General features: G+C 32.1%; 1 protein-coding gene and 1 long non-coding RNA gene across 8 annotated transcripts in view; one reads left to right on the top strand and one right to left on the bottom strand.

Annotated features, from left to right (window-relative positions):
• Positions 1–17,533, top strand: part of mGluR (metabotropic Glutamate Receptor) — a 99,235-nt gene extending 81,702 nt beyond the window's left edge. For 5 of the 7 annotated variants that reach the window (XM_069060179.1, XM_069060177.1, XM_069060182.1 and 2 more), the window contains exons 9-13: positions 2,378–2,977; positions 7,365–7,580; positions 12,914–13,109; positions 15,663–15,803; positions 16,406–17,533. In XM_069060179.1, coding sequence (XP_068916280.1) covers positions 2,378–2,977; positions 7,365–7,580; positions 12,914–13,109; positions 15,663–15,778 — 1,128 coding nt within the window. In that variant the 3' untranslated portion in view covers positions 15,779–15,803; positions 16,406–17,533. The remainder of the gene's footprint in view (positions 1–2,377; positions 2,978–7,364; positions 7,581–12,913; positions 13,110–15,662; positions 15,804–16,405) is intronic. The other 2 variants (XM_069060183.1, XM_069060184.1) reach the window with 2 other exon arrangements.
• On the bottom strand, positions 13,968–16,121 carry LOC138139737 (uncharacterized). Its single transcript, XR_011162363.1, has 3 exons — positions 15,967–16,121; positions 14,806–15,772; positions 13,968–14,748 (listed from the first exon to the last, which is right to left on the bottom strand). It is a non-coding gene; the product is annotated as an uncharacterized lncRNA (long non-coding RNA).
• Positions 17,534–17,712: the final 179 nt, after the last annotated feature.

Genomic DNA, 17,712 nt, shown 5'->3' with positions numbered 1-17,712 from the left:
TATTATATCATAAAAATCTGCAAAAGTGCAAAATGAAACATTTGGTCAGCCGACAGGTATTTACAGCACTCGGCTTCGCCTCGTGTCTGAAGCCTAGTTTTCGCGCTGTAAAATACCCCTACCGTAGTCTAATGTAATTAACTATTGTAGGTTTATATCCTTTAACACAAAATTTAAGAAAATAAACTAAATACAAGCAGATTGTTTGCCTACTTGCAGAGTTGAAAGCTTCTGGAAAGTTAAATGTAAACTTTTGGACTGTGATGTATAATTTATTAGAAAAATAAATGTGTCTGAGTGCTCAAGAAGTATATGTATTAACATTACAAAATTTATGTGGCATACTTAAGTATTCATAGCGTACATCGACACGAAACAGATTCTCTTTAATTTATCTTTTGATCTAAGTGAACAAAAAAAAGCCTTTTGTTTTATTCCAAAAAAATGTTATCTAAATTTTGCAAGAAACAACGAAATTAGTAGATCTCTTTTAAAAAATTTAAATGTTCCAATCTTAATTTTACATTTAGCTTTGAAAAAACAAAGTTTCTGAGCATCCTAATTTAAATAATTATTTGAAATGGCATTTAAAAGTACCTATTTAAAATAAGAAACATTTTGTTAAATAAAAAATATTTGTTCCTACATATACAGGCTGTCTTTAAAAAACAGCCCACGCTATACCTAACTATACAGTGAGTTTTTTTTAAGACTGGCCATAGAGTTTTACATGCTAATTTTTCAACCCCCTGTTAACTTTTGTTCTGATGAAAATATTCAAACCATTTTTGGAACAAAGTTGGAAAAATTTTCAAACTATCGGATAGATTACAAATCAATATCCCAAACTGCCGAAAAAGTTGTGAAAAAAATATTTTATAGCGTGCCGAAAGCGTCCAAAAGTGGAGATCGTCAGGTGCTGGTTGAGCCGACAATGACGCTACTCTGGCGGCCGCTCGACGTACTATTATTTCGGCGCCCTGAAAATATTTTTTTCACAACTTTTTCGACAGTTTGGGATATTGAATTGTAATCTATCCGATAGTTTAAAAAATCTTCCAACTTTATTCCAAAAATGGTTTGAATATTTTTATCGGAACAAAAGTTAACAGGGGGTTGAAAAATTAGCATGTAAAACCCTATGGCCAGTCTTAAAAAAAACTCACTGTATACATATACTATGTAACGGGTGACTATTAAAATTTTCACTTGGAGTTGGCTTTGAACGAGTTTTTATTTTTTCTGTTACTTTAGACACACGCAAGAACGAACGACAAATGTCAGTCAGTACAATTGAAACATAACCTATACATTTTGCGCGGCATCAGCATAACATGAAACATGTTTAATTTATTTAAATAATTGTTAAGCGTCTAAGGTGCAAAGGAAAACAAAGAATGATCCATAGCCAACCCTAAGTGAAAATCTTAATAGTCACCCGTTATATTGGTGTAAATTCGAAATTTCAAATATTCAGATTATAATAATAGTGACGGCGCCGGGAAATATTTAAAAATACATTTGATAAGAACTTGCAATCCTAAATCAAAACACTTAAATCGATTAATTACCTCTACTGCGATAATAATATAAATATTTATTGAAAAATGGTGGATGCGCCGGGCAAGGTTATTAATAAATATCCGGTGTTCATTTAAATTTATCTTCAAAGTTGGCGTTGAAGAGTCGATTGTAAACGCACCACTCATCATTCTGCACTGTAAAAACACAAACAACGAAAAAAGTGAGGTTAGATTTAAACAGCCGATCCGTGATCTGCAATCCGTGGTGTATCCACAATGTACTTTCAACGCCTACTTTGAGGATAAATTTAAATGAACACCCGATGTGTTAGTGTATTTATTTCCTGACGAACGAAATGCGAATAAAAGAACCCACAAATACTTACAAAGAGTAAGAAATAAAATATGATAGTTGAATCGAGAAATTTACAAAGAAACGGGAAAAATAAAATATTAATGTTATAGAACGTAATTTTCGAACTATCGTTGAGCAAGTTTTTTTCATTTGTGAAGGGACCCCAGATCAAGGTAAAGGCCTTTTCAGCAATTCAAGTGTGTCGAATGTCTACAACAAAATCAATAGTTCTTAAGTTATTGGATTGTTCTGTTTTTATTTAGGATGATTTCCTCGAATACAAATTGAACAGGAATAAACGAGACAGATCGTCGCACAGTGCGTCGGTTAGCTTTATGTTATTTCGCCAATTAAAAACAGTCGGAAAAACGATTAGAAACTATGGCGGTAAAGTCCTAAAGTAGTAATTAAGCAAAAAGTTTTTGTTTATTCTGTTATTTCTGTTCGTAAAAGTCCCGTTTATGCGGGAAGGTTGAGTGCGTGTTGTGTTTTGTTACAGGGGGACACGTGTTGTTGGATTTGCGACAAATGCGAAGAGTACGAATACGTGTTCAACGAATTCACATGTAAAGATTGCGGTCCTGGCTATTGGCCTTACGAGGATAAATTGTCCTGCTACGCGCTGGAGCTCCAATACATGCGATGGGATTCCCCTTACGCGCTCGTTCCTGCAGCTTTCTCCTGCTTGGGGATATTAGTAACGCTGATGATAATAGCCCTCTTCGTGAAGCATAACGATACACCTCTAGTGCGCGCCTCTGGACGGGAATTGAGCTACATGCTCTTGTTTGGAATACTCTTGTGCTACTTGAACACTTTTGCTCTCTTGGCGAGGCCGACGACTGAGACTTGCATTACGCAAAGATTCGGGGTAGGAGTTGGATTTTCTATAATATACGGAGCCCTTCTCACAAAGACTAATAGAATCTCTAGAATATTTGATTCTGCTTCCAAATCTGCTCAAAGACCCAGCTATATTAGTCCCAAGTCACAGGTAATCATCACCTGTACCCTTATAGCTGTGCAAATTCTACTCACCCTCGTCTGGATGATCGTCGAACCACCCGGCACCAGGTTCCACTACCCCCACAGGAATCAGGTCAGTACACAATGTCACTTTGTTTCACTAGAGTAACAACTTCATTACGAAAATCACGTATTATTTCGGTAGTTTCCGCCGTAATCCTCCTCAGATTGAAAGTTTATTTCGTTTAATTGGCCAAACATTATTTATCTCGCTCGAGATGAAGACGAAAAACGTGTAAAATAACCAAATAATTAAAAAAGCTGCAAATTTTCACAGAATCCAATAAGAAGCTTCTACACGATTCACAATTTATTATCATTATAAGTCGACTTTAGCTTAAAATATAGAATTATAATCCCGTGCTCGAAGGCTTTAATTAAAATTAGAACATCGCCGGTTTCATTTTTTCGCCCCTGAATGGATGGGTGCAGTTTAAGTAATTTAATTTAACTGTCCCTATTGCAACTTTGATCCCTTGGAATACAAAGTATGCAGACATAATTAAATTGATAATTTGATAAATAAAATCGTCTGTATTTGGATTGCGGTGACAAATATTTTTGTTGACTTTTTTCTAAACGGCGAACATAAAAGCACATTTCCTTAGCCAATTTCTGAGGCTTTTCTGGAATTAATTCGTCCGGGTTTTGTCAGATATTTTCATATTTTTTATGACAGGTAAAACATCGTTATATCTGAATAAATCTGCTATCTGGAATTAACGCCCAAAAGTAATTTTATTTTCAGCGATATCAGAGTAATTACGCTTAGCACACGCACTCTCGTTTAATTTTAATTTATAATCGTGCTGATACATCGCTTCTTGGAGACAGACGAAACCAGCGGAAGACAACAACAAAGAAATTAAATTAAATATGCAAACTAGATTCAATTTTTACACGAAACTAGGTTAAGAAACGCATTTTGTTATTCCTGACGATGAGTGTAGATAGTCTGAGCGGTTGGTGCCTTCCGGTGAAATTTATTGTTTTGAAGACACACCAAAAAGTCATCATTCTCAAGAGTAAAACGCTAACAATTAGCGATGTTTATCTTCCCACTTTAACGAAACTTCAGCGTATAGGATGGCGCAAATACCAAAACAAATAAAGGGATAAAACATTTAGTGGGTCATATAGTGTCTAAACTAACTTGTTTCCATTTAATTTGTAACCGATTCACCACTGCACATTCACACCGTTCAAAAAATAAACAATTCACTATGCAGAAAATAAAAGTTTTTTGTTGGTCCCCAGTTTCAAAAAGCTACCAAAACGAAATTAAATCACTCATTCTCCTTTTTTACACGAACAAAAATTTTAGTCATTCAGAGAGTAATGGTTTTATAAAAAAAAAAAGTATTAGAACATATTACAAAAATCTAAGATCGTTTATACACGTTTTATTGGAGAATTTTCATTGTAGTCGTTGTTTATTAAATGACTGGCATTATTGTGTAATGTATCGGGTGTTCATTTGAATTTCCGGTCAAAGTTGGCGTTGAAGAGTCGATTGTGAACGCATCGGCTGTTTAAAATTTACTTCAGTTTTTCCGTTATTTGTGTTTTTACACGAGCGGTCCGTTCACAATTGACTGTTCAACGGCAACTTTGACCGGAAATTTAAATGAACACCCGATACAATTGCAAACTAGATAATTATAAATCATTTTGTAACTTTGTAACTGAGTCACAGTGTTAGTAATGTCACATTGTCTGAGACATCTGTGCTGAGGGCTTGCGGTCCTGTTTTCACTGCATTTTCCGACTAAGCTGTCAGATGGAAAATTTCTACAACTCATTTTTCCGAAGTGACAGAAATTTAAATATTTTAATAATGAAATGTGTGTGTCATTATTAAAAACAATATTTTTGGATAATTAGTTTTAAATAGTTTTAATTAACAATTTAGAGTATGCTACAATTAATCAAATATAATGATTTAACCAGTACTGGATCATATCTATCACTATAATGACCCAATAATTTACAGTGTGAACATAAAGTTTGGAACAAAATTCATAATAGCATTATGTAACGTTTGTAGTGACGTCATCACCAATTTTTTTAAATGACAACTCCCACTTTTTTCTTCACTTTCTACCTTCCTACTACCTAAATGATGGATGAAAAAAATTGGTACCTTACATAACAATTTTTTTGAGAAAATCATAAATTTTATTTCAAAAATTTAATTTAATTTTTAATGTAAATTGTTTTTTTTTTGTATGGCTTTATTTAAAATAGAAGATTTATTTTAATAGACCAATAATTTAGAGAATTCGCGCTGAAATGGAACAAATAAACCCTGACATTATTGAGCGCAGTGTACAAAGTATCGGTGAGTGCCAAATGGTTGGCGAGGGACAATTTCAACATTTGCATTAAATTTTAAACCTTAAATGTTTATTTATTTGTTTTTGTTTGAGGTCAATTAAAATTTTTATATTAAAAATTAAATTAAATTTTTGAAATAAAATTAATCACTTTCTCAAAAAAATTGTTATGTAAGGTGCCAAATTTTTTCATTCATCGTTTAGGTTCATCGAATTGTGGGCGACTGCCTAATAATCTTCGCCCGCCGTTCTTCAATTTTGGCTAATGTGTCCAAGCACAAAAAACTAGCTCATTTTTCTTTTCACCAATGATCGAAAAAAGAAGGGCTACTGATCGTTCCAGTAAAATAAATTTTAACTCTGATCGAGTTACTTTACAAACTCACAAAATGCAGAATCGAATGAGAATGTAACTGAAGTAGTGGTTCGATTACTATTCACGTCGTCAGAGACAAAAATTAAAAAGTTTTTAACAGAACACCTCTTACACATAACAACAATTTATGGAATCTGTCATTTAAAATGGACCCAGAAAAATTTTATAGTAGACACAAGTATAAATTATTGAGACAAAAATGGTGGATGCGCCGGTCAAATTTAAAATTAAATATTTTAATATGTTTGTCATTTGATAAACTAAGGAAAAAGTCTCAAGTAACAGTTGATAAAAATTTTATTTTAAAATTACGAAAATGATTCTGGATTTTTTAAGCCGAGTTTGAATATTTTTTTTATATATTCCTAAAATATAGCTAAAAAAATAAATGTAATGAATCGTACAAAGAAGTGATGTTTTTTTGCCTTATTTTTAACGTAACGAACTGGCTATAATTCTGTATATTAACAATTAACATTTCTGTAATCCATTTCTTTATTTTTAATTAAGCTGCATCCAATTAGCTTGTTTACCTCTTGTTTGCATCATGATGGGTGTCCTATATAAATAAACTTTTAATACCCAAAGCAGCTAGATTGCAGCTGCAGATTAACCTGAGTGTATATGCAGGTGTATTCCGGTTGATCAAGATAAGCTGAAGAATCCTACCATTTTCCGATCTGCCCACTAAATTTTCATAAAATGTAGAATGTTTTATAATTATTAAAAATACACTCCAACAAATTAATTTTGGTGAACAATTGAAATTTCTTATTCGTTCTAATTAAAATGGAAATATCATATATAATTTGAAATTATTTTGATTTGATGTAGCACCACATGAAAACTTCAAAGCATAGAAGGCAAAAACAAAAAAATTCAATACGGCTGTCAGTATACTTATATTTCAGAGAGGAGAGTTGAAACTGAACTGAAAATTTAATTTTATTTAAAAATACGTATAATATCGAGAATATCAATGCTGCGTACTCTTTTTTGCTTTAGTAAAGGTTAATTTTTAAATTATAGACAACTATTAAATTTGTGCTGATTTCGTAAAAAACAACCTACACAAGACGGTGAACTAACAAAATCCATTTTTCGATTATGAGTGTACACTTCATAAAAAGTGACTGGATAAATTCAAATTACGCTTTAGTCTGGCCTAGAAATATTTTTGACAAAATGAAAAATTTGTAAGAACTAAATTCATTTCAATTAACTTGACCTCTTAATCCCAAAGCGCCTTTAATTCATATCGATTTGTATTTGGTTCAATATTGATAAGTGAATCCATCAATCTTTATTTAATTTTACTCGGAAAATTTTCTTGTGTATACAACATTGTATTAACATTGAAAATAATTTTACGATTTGGTAACAATAATTCGTAATTCGTAATTTACGAGATCTTCATAGTGTTAAACTTTTAAAAGCATTCATCAATCATAAACTCATAATTCATAAACATAAAGAATACATCACGATCTCAGAAACAGACGAAAGTTTTCATTGTATTCAGTTATGGAAAAATTTCCTGAAACTGAAAAGAGATACATATACTGAAATAACTTCACTTATAAATAAATCGATAAAACTTGAAATCCGTCAAAATCACTTTCAGTTGGTGCATGTGACTAGATTTAACTTTACAATAAGATAAATTTGCTTCTCAAAAATTATGTCTTCATTGCTATACCCAAAAAATAAAAATAAAAAATACAAAATATGCATTTTATTTTTTACAGGTAATTCTCAAATGCAAAATCCAGGATATGTCATTTTTATTTTCTCAACTTTACAATATGGTTTTGATAACAATCTGCACTGTTTACGCCGTGAAAACACGAAAAATTCCGGAGAATTTTAACGAGTCTAAGTTCATAGGATTCACGATGTACACTACATGTATAATATGGCTCGCTTTCATTCCAATTTATTTTGGAACAGGAAATTCTTACGAGGTAAGTAAAACCATAATTATGCGCAGTTACGAATAATTATTTTTCCAAAAAAATAATTTTTGTAATTTTAGAATTTCGTTTCTGAATAAATTTTTTTTGCAATAAAATAAAGTGAAATGTCAAAATCAGAAATGAATATACGTGCTTTGTAAATTCTTTGAATAATAAATATCTAATAATAACTATAATCACAGACACGACTAATTTTAATAAAACCTAACATGTAAACGTTTATTCCAAATTATTTATATCTAATTTAATTATTAAGAAAAATAACTTGAAAATTATATACAGGGTATTTGAGGAGTGATAATAATCAGCCCGGCGGAATTGAAGATGCAACCCACGATACATTTCCGAAGTTAACGTGGCTATTTTAAATATCGTATTGTTTTAAAATGAAATTATGAATGCTTGATGGCTTTGCTTCCAATAATTTTATTGGTCACAACTGACAATTACGAAAAAGTTAAAATACGACGATTAAAATGTATTCGAACGATAAGAAAACAGACATGATCCTGATTTATGGAGAATGTAATAAAAATGCCGTTGCGCGTTTATGCAGACAATAAACGTTTTCCCAAAAACTCTTCGTTTTTCCACAATTTCATTTAACCAAGCGAATGACGTTTATGTCAAAATTTACGAAACTGCACAGCTAACTATGTTTTATGTTTTTTTTTTTTTAATATCCACGTTAATTTTAGAAATGTATTGTGGGTTGCATTTTCAGTTCCGTCGGGCTCATTATCACTCGTGAAATACCCTGTATATTCAATGACTGGACATAAAAAAATATAAAAACGCCAGTGGATCTATAAAACTGTTGAATAAAAATTCTTAATTATCGACAGCCACCTACAATACGTCCGAATTAACGAAAACGTGTTTAATGTGCTGTTCTAAAATAAACCTGATGAAGAATAAAATCATTATTGTAATTATTACCTTTATTGATTCATTTTGTTGGCTTTGATAAAAGAGTATTAATAACTGACAGTATAATTTATTATCGACGAGCTAAATATTCGTGTAAATTGATATTTTATTTTTTATTAATTTTTTTTTATTTGCGGTTTTTGATGTAATCTGAGTAAAGTTTAGTCATCCGTTTGTCGATTGTGATAATTTAATTTGAAATAGATTCTGGAAGGTTTATAGCAACACAATAACTCTTTGTCTGTTTGAATGATAACTAAAATGGCAAGATCCTGAATGGGCAGGCCAATGTTATTAATCATATGTTATTCGGCCAGAACTGCGGTTATCTTCATGAAAAATGGTACACTACATTTTGATGTTTCCTAACAAAAATCCTTCAAAATCAAATGACGTCCTTTGATTTATATAAATCATAAACTAGCAACCTCGAGAAATTCGTCTCTCATTGAATACAACAAAATGATGTTAAACAACAATGGCACCTCCTTTTAGTCCCTTCAGCAAAACTAGGTCGGCGAAATATCCGGAAGCAACGAGTTTAAAGTGATTAAAAACACCCCAAAATTGTACAAATTGCCAATTTCATTTCCCTTTATTTCATCAAAGATTTCCCTTCAAGTAATAATTACTGTTTGTGCGATTATGATTAATCGAGGGTCAATAGACTGATCATTATTTAAATTCACAATGCCATAAGCCACCCCATTTATTAAGTCGTGTCATTACGTTTAAACCAAGTGTGAAGCTGGAATTCAGATATTATGAGGTCAAAACATAATAATATCGAAATTAAGTGGCTGCTGTAGAAAATAGTCGCCGGATACCACTCAGGAAACTGAATCAAACAATGACCATTTCCAGTTCAGTTTTTGTTAAATTTAACTCGCATTGTTCACATCATTGGGTGATGTTTTCTACAGCTTTCGCGAGTGCCATATTAATTAACTCGGAAGTTTTCACTCCCATATGAGTTTAATTGAAATGCTATAAGAATTAAATTCAATTTCCATTTGCTTCTGATTATTTTCTATCCGTAAACAGAACCATCATCTTCTGAAAAATAGTGGAGGCTCTGGAATTTTTTCTCGATATAAATAACGATGTCTTCTTTACGATTCGAAGTAGGTCAAATCTAGGAACTGTCTTTTTTCGACTTAATTATGATGAATCGAGTGCAAGAAACCACATAACTTTACGTCTAACACCGATTGAGAAAATTACATTTGTTTGGTGTCTTGTATAAATGGTGGAGGCGCCAGGATATTTTTCAATGAAATTAGCAACATCTCCCGTATTGTTTGAGCTAGTTCCAATTTGAAAAGTGACTTATGTAGATTTAATTATGACGAATTGGATGCAAAGATCACAAATTAAGCATGCGGCTTTTGTAGAAACTAGTCCGCTCTTGAAACTGAATCAAACATTGTGCATTTTCGGTTTCATGGTCTAGTTTTTGTGAAATTTAACTCGCATTGTCTACATTACGTGATAACATTTTCCACAGTTTTCATGACTGCCCTATTATAAATTACTCGGGAAATTTTCACTCACATACGAGATTAATTAAAATGTAACAATAACTAAATGAATTTCCATTTGCTTCTAATTATTTTTCAACAGCTTGCTAACAGAAATAACATTTTCACAGCAGAAAATAGATAACTGAACGGTAACCGTACGAACGCATCTAATAGTCGTTCTACAAAACCTAAGCTTGAATAAAAATGTTTTAAAGTTTTATGGAATCCGGGGGTTAAAGATTTAAGCATCAATTAAGCCGTAATTGCACTATTCCTTCGGGACAAGCACACCAACTTTACTCACTAATTAAACAGAAAATGGAGTAGAAATAACTAACAATGTTGTTAACTCTACTAACTCTACTTCTTACGTCTCTGATGGTGTTTTTCGATACTGTCTGGGGGTTTTTCGACGAAAAGTAGACTTGTCTCGGCAGCGTCTAATAAAAATTCTCGTAGATTAAGTCACTTTAAGCTTCACTAATAAGATATTATTGGTCTTTACAAGAGAATCTTCGACTTTTGTTTAATGTGGGTCACAATTTAAAAAGATTCGCTTCATTTCCAATACAATATAATTTTGAAACAAATTTAAACTCAGCTTACTGGTCAACGTTTCGGATATTGCTTTTCTCATCTTGGTAACGGATTTGAGGCAGCAAGACGCCGGAGAATTTTAGTTTCGTGGATATCTGATTATGTTTTATAAAAGTTGTTGTAAAGTTTAATGTTTTTGTATCTCCGTCTAGTAGTTGTAAATGCGTAACTTTCTGTGACGTGATTGATTACTATCGGTTTAAAAATAATTCATGGTTATTTTGGTATGATCAATTGGCCTATGCCCGTCTGAGAAATTTGAAAGGTATTTATGCGTGAGTAAATACATGGAGATATTAGACGTCGGTCCGCCTGTATAATTGATCTATGCCATAAATTGAAAAGGAGATTTTGCGTAAAGTATTGGGGTGTAATAAATCCTGTACACACAAACATTTAAATATTTTGCGGTACAAAAAAGACGTTAACAGGACAATCGATGCTGGGTAAACACACTTCTTATTTGCAAACGAAATTTCGTAATTTCGAGGATTATTGAATTTAATACGGCGTCACAGGGCGGCAAACATTATAGAAATTCGATATTAATTTGACGCATTAATTTTGGGCATGACTTGGCATAAGTTTTCCGAAGATCATTGGAAATATCGAGTATCATTTTTCATATTAAATTTTTCGGCGGCCGGATCAATAACGGATGTCGTCAATTTAAAAATTTCAAATAAAACTCGGCAAACAAAAACGTCGGAGATGTATTTCGGGAGGTTTACAGGGCGTTCAAATTGTGTGTTCCAGTTAAACAGTTAAGTTTATGGTTTTCGGTGTAATATTTGTCGAGGCATTGCTTCCATTTTGTGTAAAATTTTGGATGAAATAAATATTAAATAACATAAGCAAGTCTGCGTAGCGATGATATTTTCCGGGCGAAATAAATTTGGGAAGGAAACGAAGTCAAGAACACTTGTAACTATCTGATAACGCTTAGAAATTTAAATGGTTTCATTTTTTATTCAAGAAGCTCGCATAATCGAATAAATTTCAAGAAAATGTTTAATACAAACTCTTGTAAAATTCGAAAAATATGAATCTCAGTTTTGTATGTGTCACCTGCAATGCGTACCTTAAAAGAAGAAAACATCTCTTTATTAAATAAAATTCAATATAACGTTTATGTCATAACTTTTCAAAGATAAGAGGATTCTTACGACAAATATGCCATATTTTTACAAATCTCAATATTTTTATTATTCCATTTCAAATAAATATCGTGTATTCCTGCAACCGTACTATACGTCTAAATTTTTTAGACACTCAAATATTTCACCCTCGTCAACTCGAATATTAAAAAACACACAAATCTCGTTTACATCGTTCCTCTAATAAAATCATAAAATATTTTTCCTTATAATAACAATTTATGCCGTGACTTTATGACTCAAAAACAACATCATAATTTCATTTAAAACGACGAAAATAAATATATTACTTAATAAAATATGTATGTAGAGAAAAAAATTAAATGTCCTTTATTTAGTCATTTTTACAATTATGTATATTTAAAAAAAATATTTTAATTTTATAAAACATAGTCAACATGCCCGACATTGCATTTGTCAAATTTAATCAAAATTATTATGCGGAATAATCAGTAAAAATACAAATTAAAAAAACTATGGGGGATGTGTATTGTTGGTTGCATCGCAAATTTTGTTAGGCTCATTATTACTCGGGAATCATCTTGCATATTAATCTAAAACAATAACAAAACATTCTTTAGAATAAATTTGTTTTTTAATGTATTTATAATTTGTTTTTACTACCTGAAATGAAATAAAATAATGTAAGATGTACAACATGATAGATTGTCACGGTGATGAAATAACACTAAACGTAAGGGCATAAAAAACACTAAAAGTCGCGTAGCACTCTAACAAAATAATACTAAAAACAAAATTGTAATATTTTTTGTGGAATATTTTTCAATTTGTTTGATCGTTCAGTGTTAATGATAATAATCATCATTTAAAATTTAATTGAATTGTTGTCATTACCGAACAGTTGAAATAGTTGTGATAAAAAAATAGTTGTGTTATACCGAGTGGATGAAGGTGGCAGGCCACATTTAGCGGGTTAGAAATAATGCAAAACATTCAATGAAGCGGCGTTAATTTAAACTGGAATTGATGATGTGTTTGAGCCATTAATTCAAATCTGCCGTTGCACGATATGTTTATTCAGTATTTTTGTGTGCGTTTTTTGGGCGAGTGGCGTGGATTATTTCACGAAGATAATCTATTTGGTTGTTTCCAGACTCAGATCACAACATTGTGTGTGGCTACTTCAATGAATGCAACTGTGGCTTTGGTCTGCTTGTATTCCCCCAAAGTATACATCATAGTACTACACCCAGACAAAAACGTGCGAAAACTGACGATGAACAGCGCAGCTTACAAGAAGTATAACTCCGGACCCACCTCTACTTACACGGCTTCTTCAACTCATAAAGGTTGGTCGAACTGTAAGCTTGCTAAATCCATCCTGTTACGCCCGACATATTTCGTTCGTTCCTTCGTTCAACTACAATACTTTTTTGTCGAATTACTCGAAATCGCACAAAAGCAAAAAAATTCTCGATTAGCCACGAACGACCAAATTTGACGCTTGATTATGTACGCCGTTTGGAAAACTAATAGACCTTCGTATCGAGGGAATCAAATTCAACTTTTTGACCAACTTTTACCCTTAATACCGTATTTTCCACAAAATTAAAACCATACGAAGAATTATTTTACACTAAGGATTTTTTTTTGGGAAACTACCACCTCAAAAATTTTATTTGGAACTAATACTTTTCAAGAAAATATTCTTTATTTTTTTAACACCTTATACACATATTTCTTATACTGGTGGTGTAATGTTGAAAATTCTATAACACTTTTTTTTAATAAAAATACTATTTATAAAAATAAAAATAATTCAAAATGTTGTTACGAGAGCGATTCATAATTTATTTTCTCTGGCATCGAGACGTAGACTGACAAAAGAATAATTTTTGGCAATAAATTATCATTAATTGAAACTACCATGTGTAAAATTTGATTAGTGCTTTCAATTATTTTTGATGATGAATGACGTAAATATAATTATCTCAACACTTAAATATAGTCTTCGGTCCTCTATGTTTAAATGTAGGTAGCCTTTTGTTTCTCTTAGGGACAATAAATGATGAACAACCCTCGTAGCGGAACTGCTAAGTATGATTTTTACAGCAGCACAAACACTCTTCTTTCTGTTGTATGACAAAATTCTTTAATAGCAAGTAAAGATTTTAGAACAAATCCCATCAATTGCAAAGAATCCTACAAACCATCAAATTTTTATTGAATGATAAACATTAAAAATAAAATTGTATTTTATTAACTTTACAAAAATCTTCGTTTTTAAATTATTGTAAATAGAATACCACTAAAATATTTGTCACTTAAACTATTTTGGAACGATAAATGTTAAACATTAGTCCAAGTCAACAAAAAGCAAATTTAAATAACCGCAGTATTTTAAAACATCATTAACTTCTCTTGCTTGTTCTCTCGTTATTCAAGCAAAAACAACGAAAGTGTGCTTCTTAAATATGACGGATGATGTAAATACGAGTTTTCGATTGTTTATATTATTACAAATCCCTGTACCGAACCAGCAACTATTTCTTTCATACGCTTGTATAACAATATTATTAAAAAAAAAAAAGTAATTTCACGCTCCTTATCCCGAATTATGCGTGTACGTAAATGGTTATTTTTAATTACATTATCTAGAAACCCCTTGTTTTTAGGCAACCAATTAGTCACACAATTGTTCAAAATACAGTATAGAGAGCCTAGGTAACAAATTTCCACAGCAACCTACGGTGCTAGAAGCATTTATAATAATATTGCTGTATTTATCGAGAATAATACATATATAAAGCGAAGAATTAAACGTTACAGATGAAAAAATACGTTTCCATTAAAAACTAAAAGTTTAATGCTGTTCATACACCGGGTCATAAAATGCTCCGCAGTTCGAGTGAATGAATAATTGTAGGATTATTTTATTTTTGCACGTTTATGTAACGTCATTGTTTTCTCACTTTCCCTTGGCGAAACCTGAAATTTGAAAAATGACTGGGCGTACAATAGAATAAAATTTATACAATGCCTTACCCTTTATTAAGTAATTGAATTCAGATGTACTCTGACAGAACCTCAACCGCAGATTTAGTTCACTTATTAGTGAATTATTATTCGAACCACAGTTAAAACCCCCGTGACTAATTCTTGTTTCCTGAAGTTCGTATTGAAATATCGCTGCCCGTTTCAAAACAGAATCGAATCTTGGGACAATATAAAATTCCCAACTGTTAGATATTATCTAATTCCATTAGTATTTTTTCTCGTTAAATTGTTTGCAAATGTTATCGAGTTCATTACTATCCACTAAATAAAAAGTAAAATTAGCACCTTTGAGCTCTATCCGCAGGGACATTTGCCAATTTTTGTATGCTTGAGAGTAAAAGTAAAAAAAAATTAGTTCTGATTTCATGTTTACACGAATTTATTTGACGTTTCTGGCGTTTGAAATTTTGACAGATTTTCTCCAAAATACAACTTACTCCACACAATTTTGTAAAACGCACACCGGGGGGTGGACAGACAGTAATGACCCCAAGTATAAACGGTAACAGAGGCAAATGGCAATAAATTTGTTGGATTACAAGCATAAAATTAAATAGTTAGCAGTTTGACAAGTTGAAACCTTCGCAAGTAATTATTTTACGGAAGTGAGGTGAAATAAATGTAACGTCAACCGAATTTGCCCAAAATGTACAATCGAGGATGATGGTTTAGTTTTATACGATTTTGGATTCTCGTATGTGAAGCAAAAAAGACATGTCACATTAACAATTCATGTACGAACTGAAATAGTCCCTGGTGTTAACTGTGTGGGTTTTTCTCATCTAAAGCCGCTAGTTTTCGGATGTGCATACGTGGGTTTATAAATATTTTTTCAATATTTTCAGGAGGAGATCCCAGCGAGACTATTCCCATGCAAAGTGTAGGACCGAACACGCCGTCGAGAAGTTCTTGCGCGGCTGCGGCTGCAGAACCTGCCTCCGACAGTGTAGCCCTACTGTAATGGAACAATTATTCTTCCTACTTCGGTAAGGCTAATTAGTTTTATTAGAGTCAAGAAAACCGGAAAACTCCCATAAATAATAAATTCAAATCATTAACCACGTAACCTTCTCATCGATCTTCTATGGTATTTAAAAAAACAACAACCTGATATATTTACGATGCAATCAATTTTTAAGTAGTACTTACTCGGTGTTACAAACGATATGTCAACTTTACTTTTCTCTCTCATATTTTCCCATTTATCCATTATTTTCGTACATCTCCTGACACAATAGAAATGAAGTTTCTGAAAGGATTCCTATTTATTTTTGCCCGCTTTGATATATGTTCCGCCTGCTCCGGTAATTTCCACCAATTACAACTTTAATTAGTATAAAATTAATTAAACTGTTTACAGATTACGCACATAAATTTATTTTATCGCCCCAACTCGAGTAGGTGCGCTCGTTATTTTTTAAAGCCACTAAAACAAATGCACAGTAATTATGAAATTTATTAGCGGTCACTTTTAAATTCTTCTACTTTATTTACTCCCATTTGTGTCGTTCATTACCGAAACATATTCTCCCAACCCCCACACAAAATTCACCCATTCGGAAACTGATCAATTTTGTAAATTTAACAGAGAAACTAATTGTAATGGACATTTTAAGCGGAAATGAGTCGATCAACTTGCGATCGACGTCTGCAAAATAAACGGCCAACTCCAACCATTCTTCAAGAAATACCGGCACTAGCGTGCAAAGAATTATACATATCTGTGCATCTATATTTTCTAGCTTTCGGTCTTTAGTATGTCGTGATCGCCGTCATTCAATCATGTAAATTTAATTCAACTTTAAAATTTCAATATTGATGTGAGAAACATTTTTTTTTAAATTAAATCAACTTCAAGCTACCATTTTGTAATCTAACTGTTTCATTATTCTCTCGATATTGAAAGTTACTGTCATAAATGTTTTACTGCGGAAAGTTAGAAAATAAACTTGATGCATACGCAACGTTTCTTCTTAGGTAACAGAACGAGTTAAAACTTTGTTCAAACTGATACACACTCTCAGTGTCCGCTACTTATGCGTTTAAATGTATCATGTTAAGAACTCCGCATTTCCCCATTTTAAAACTGAAGGGCGTTCTCTGGTATTGTTGTCCAATCAACCGACTCAATTCGTGCTTATCTTCAATTTTTCGCCACTTGTTTGAACAGAAGTTATTGCTCGTAGATAATACAATTTATTAAAAATATCGCTGTAACTGTTTAATAGATGCTGCGCTGCTGATTGTGCTTATTGAGGTAGACATAAAATATTTAGAACCAAAAATAGAATTATAATTTGTCGTCGATGTACCCGATGTTTTATTTGAAGCGACAATCCGAGCATGCTTTCCCCAAGACATATTCTCTTTTGTTTCTGACAATTTGTAGAAATATTTTTCCTTAGTTATGCGACTGATACAGGAGAATATGTTCTAAAGAGTTCATTGTGATATTTTGTTCGATTATTATTATAAAAAGCAAGTTATTGAAATTTTAAATATAGGTAAATGTAGAATACTCGACGGAAATTTCGTTTCAAATCCGATCGGAGAACGCAACTTAGCTGCGCCCGAAGTGGCTCTGAAACGAAGTTTTTTTTAATGTAACATAATAAATACATATCAAAGTTGTATTTTCTTGTTGAGTGTGTAAATGGTTTCTCATTTTATGAGCTTTCGTCTCTAATAAAATGTGCTGTTATTTTCCGTGTTAAAAGGTATTTTTCCGGTGTAATTTAATTGTGTATTATTAAATGTCAAATATCGACGTATGTTTGTAGCAGAAACACACGAAGTTCCGGTGCGATTCGCCGTGACATTTAGACACTGATGGATTTCAATTCTGCATTCAAAAGTTAAAAAATTATTACGGATTACGACCTCGCCGTGTTTCCA

This window comes from Tenebrio molitor, chromosome X (assembly GCF_963966145.1).
Source record: "Tenebrio molitor chromosome X, icTenMoli1.1, whole genome shotgun sequence".
Taxonomy (NCBI): domain Eukaryota; kingdom Metazoa; phylum Arthropoda; class Insecta; order Coleoptera; family Tenebrionidae; genus Tenebrio; species Tenebrio molitor.
This window is presented reverse-complemented; position numbering and strand designations above follow the sequence as displayed.